Source organism: Juglans regia, chromosome 11 (assembly GCF_001411555.2).
Source record: "Juglans regia cultivar Chandler chromosome 11, Walnut 2.0, whole genome shotgun sequence".
In the NCBI taxonomy this organism is placed as follows: Eukaryota; Viridiplantae; Streptophyta; class Magnoliopsida; order Fagales; family Juglandaceae; genus Juglans; species Juglans regia.
This window is the reverse complement of record NC_049911.1, coordinates 33785617-33789301: the sequence shown is the minus strand read 5'-3', so window position 1 is coordinate 33789301 and position 3685 is coordinate 33785617. Positions and strand designations below refer to the sequence as shown.

Below are 3685 nucleotides of genomic sequence, written 5' to 3'. Positions count from 1 at the left end.
GACAGATTATATATGACGAGAGTGACTATTTATAATTAAAATAGAATCATTTTAATAGAAAATAGTCATTTTTACAAGAGATAAATAGTTACAACTAAACAGTTTTTTTCTAATTTGATTGGAAAAATGACAAAATATACCTAAAACACCAAAAATACCGGCTGCTGCTTTTATTTCAACTCCAGTCTCCATGAAACTCATGTCATCATGATCAGGTTTGTCCAATATATATTGGCGAGAGAGAGAGAGAGAGAGAGAGAGAGAGTACTTTGGAAAGAAAAATGTATGGACTTTCTTGTCAAATAATAAATTTGGGGAAAGGAAATATATGCATGCATATATGGTCATGTGGCTAACCATACATCTGTTAAAAGGTTCTTCATCATAAATAGGCGCCATCCAATACTTATTTGGGTTAAAGCTCAGTAGTACTACTAATTCATGTTGAATGCATTAAGATCATGATAAGTGCTTTTTGTTGTTAATTAAGTACTTGTTAAAATTGCATCTGTGGCTATATATATATATATATATATGAAGCAAATAAAATATCTCTCGAGCAGTTTGCAAGCAGCACCAAAGCCGCTCGATCGATCGATCTACAATTTCTTAATTATTCTTCCGGAGACCGCCGCGTTCTTCCCTTTCATTAGGTTCTAGGATTTTTTTTCACACGAGGGGCAGATCCTAAGAGTTGCAGCCTTTTGGAGTTGAATGTATGAAGGAGATGGTACTCCTGATCCAACTAATTTTAGCGATCGTAGCTCCTCCAATTCTTTCTTCAATCTTCTATTCTCATCACCTAGACTTCCACACCATTTCTTCAAGAATTCATGGTCTACTTCTGTCTGCTTTAACTTGGTTCTGCAGCATGAATGGATTAATTATTTCCTTTTTATTATTTACGAAAAAATAAATGAAAAAACGAGATCGATGTAAAAATTCATTATCGGACATTAATATACCTTGCTCTTTTATTTTGGAACCAAACTTCCACCTGTCTGGGCTTCAGATTCGATTGTTCAGCAAGTATCTGTTTCTGTGCCTGCATCATGCATGTTTTTTCATTCAATATCCATCCGTACTACTTTAGTCTCTCTTGAACGCATAAATCTAGATGAATCGAAATTAAACAAATCCAATAAATTAATGATATATATATATATATAATACGATCTGGGCGGCATCCAAATGATCAAACTGATCAATATTGAAAATTAAACAAATCCAATAAATTACTAACAATATATATATATGACAAACAAAATATTAAAAAAATGAAGTATCTGCATGGGAAATGTTACCGGATTAAGGGTGCTATGAAGTTTGAAGCTGTCTTCAAGCAAGATGGATTGCTCTTTAGTGAGCCTCAGTTTCCTTCTCCCACCAGCTTCCAGCTTGATCATCTTGTTGTGGTTGTAATTGGAATCATTTTCCTTATTCGGATATTCTTCTTCATCGTCCCTGTCGATGTTTTTTAGCGTCGATGATCTGTCAGCTGCCTTATGATCCACGTCGATGGCGCCTTCCTCTTCTGGGCGAAGAGCAAACGTTAAGCCCAAGCAAACCAGAGACTTTTCGGCCTTGTGATCATCATCGTGTCTCTCGTTCCTCGGAGCATGTTCGCCCAAGCCAAGTCGAAGTTGGAGCCTTGTGTTGCATGCTCCATCATCTTCCATGGTACAGATCGAAAGAAAGAGAGATCAGAGACAGAGAGAATTCTTTTTTTTTTTTTTTTTTAAAAACAAAGAAAGAAAGGAAGGAAGAGATGAATGAAATTGCCAAATGGGAGAGCTGAAGGCAATAAGAAGAGGATTTGCTACAGATCGATATTAACTTGGGAAATTCAATATTTTCAATCAGTTATTAGTAGATATTAGACTTATGTAATATTTTAGCAATCAGTAGTAATGACATCTCGAGACTTTAATACCAGAGAGTAAAGGCATGCGTTAGAATTCATGTCATGACTCCTTTCAGGAAACCCAAACTTCCTAGCTTGATGCCATAAGATGTTTGACTTTTCGAATTCTACAGGACTTTTCAAATTTGATGCATTTTTGAAGTCCACTGTCCCCACGAGTCCACACCATATATTTCCAAACTATATATGATAGATAGTAAAGACAAAAAAAAAAAGTCTTTCCACGTGTGACGTGTACATTTTTCATGTTAATTGTTGACATTATGGGATTTTATTTATAAAAAAAATTAATTAATTTTATAAATTAAATTCTATTACGTCTACAATGTTTCCACGTCATTTGCAATTATAACTTTTAAAAATAATTGCAGGGAGTTTAGGACTTATTTGTTTTTACAACCATTCACATATTATCTTATTTTATTTCATTTAATTATTATAATTTTTTTAAATTATCATATAAAATAAAATAAATAATTTAATATTTTAAAATTTTAAAATAAAAATAATATTATAATAATATTTTATTTGACTTAATTTTAATTTTTATCTCGACTCATTTCATTTTATATGCGAAAACAAACATGCCTTGAGATCCTAATATTATTATAAATGCATAGTTGTTTATTTTTTATGGCAAAAGTGAAAGGAAAATGATATATATACACAATATTTTTTACAATATATTTCTCAATAATGTATTAAATGATAGGTAATTTTATAAAAATAATATTATTTTATAAAAATATATTTATTTTATAATATTATTATGAAATATATTGTGAAAATATATTGTATGTATCAACTCAAAAGTGGAAATATTCTGTTGATACGCACGATGTCGCATGATTTGATGCATTGGGTTGGGAAAGTGAAAATTCCCAATGATTGTACGTGAAGGCTACTCCTTTTGAATCCGTACGTTTAAGCACGCGTTGTTCTTCTAAGTCCCACGATTCATGCACTTTGACCAAATCAATAACTTTCCGTAATACATAACTTGGAAAATTTGAAGAACATGCATTATATTCAGCTAGGTAACTAGAAGAAACAGCAGAATTTATATGATGATGAATGATTATTTTTCGAAACTGCATGTTTTTCTTTAATTATTGAGTTTTGGAGTTACGACGTTTGAAAGGGAATTTATTGAACAATAAATTAGATAGAAACAAAAACAATAGTAATGTTAAATACAATTATAAATTGTATAAGTAATATTTTTTTTGAAAAAAAATAAGATTTATTATTAAAAATTATTATTTTTATGTAAATCTTATATTTATTATTTTTTTCAAAAAAAAACATATATAATGTTTAGACATTCTATGTGTGCAAATATTATTTCCCCTTTTAATAAATTAATGCAATTGCATTCATAAATGGTGAAATGAGTGTAAGATATATAATTGTAAAAAAGTCGTAATTCTGTCGTTATCATTTATTAAAAATTAAGTGCTAATTCAAGTTATGGATATCATGGATCGTTTAGGCCGGCTAGAACCGTATGCATACCACCGAGGGGTTGACTTGAATACGAGTTCTAGTGCATGCTCTAATATTTTATTTATTATTTTATTACTATTTATTATTTACTATTTATTATTATTCAATATTCTATCATTACTTTCTCAAAATTATTAACAGAATATCTGAGATAAATTCACTACCTAAATACAACCTTAATGTTGACAATTTACGTCATAATTATTAATAGTTTTGTTATTCATCATCCATACACATCACTAGGCCTGTGTAGAA

General features: G+C 30.3%; 1 protein-coding gene across 1 annotated transcript; it reads right to left on the bottom strand.

Moving 5' to 3' along the window:
• Nucleotides 1-629: 629 nt before the first annotated feature.
• On the bottom strand, nucleotides 630-1701 carry LOC109009442 (homeobox-leucine zipper protein HAT22-like). Its single transcript, XM_018989896.2, has 3 exons — nucleotides 1305-1701; nucleotides 966-1045; nucleotides 630-864 (listed from the first exon to the last, which is right to left on the bottom strand). The coding sequence occupies exons 1-3, from the start codon at nucleotides 1677-1679 to the stop codon at nucleotides 657-659; spliced, it is 663 nt and encodes a 220-aa protein (XP_018845441.1). The 5' UTR covers nucleotides 1680-1701; the 3' UTR covers nucleotides 630-656.
• Between the last annotated feature and the right edge of the window lie 1984 nt (nucleotides 1702-3685).

What these genes read in the sequence shown, in the direction of transcription:
- LOC109009442 (XM_018989896.2), bottom strand. Translation starts at nt 1,679, where the DNA reads ATGGAAGATGATGGAGCATGCAACACAAGGCTCCAACTTCGACTTGGC. An exon ending in TTCATAGCACCCTTAATCCG is followed by an intron (nt 1,046 to 1,304) that starts GTAACATTTCCC and finishes TGCATGATGCAG; the next exon opens with GCACAGAAACAGATACTTGC. An exon ending in TTCCAAAATAAAAGAGCAAG is followed by an intron (nt 865 to 965) that starts GTATATTAATGT and finishes TTCATGCTGCAG; the next exon opens with AACCAAGTTAAAGCAGACAG.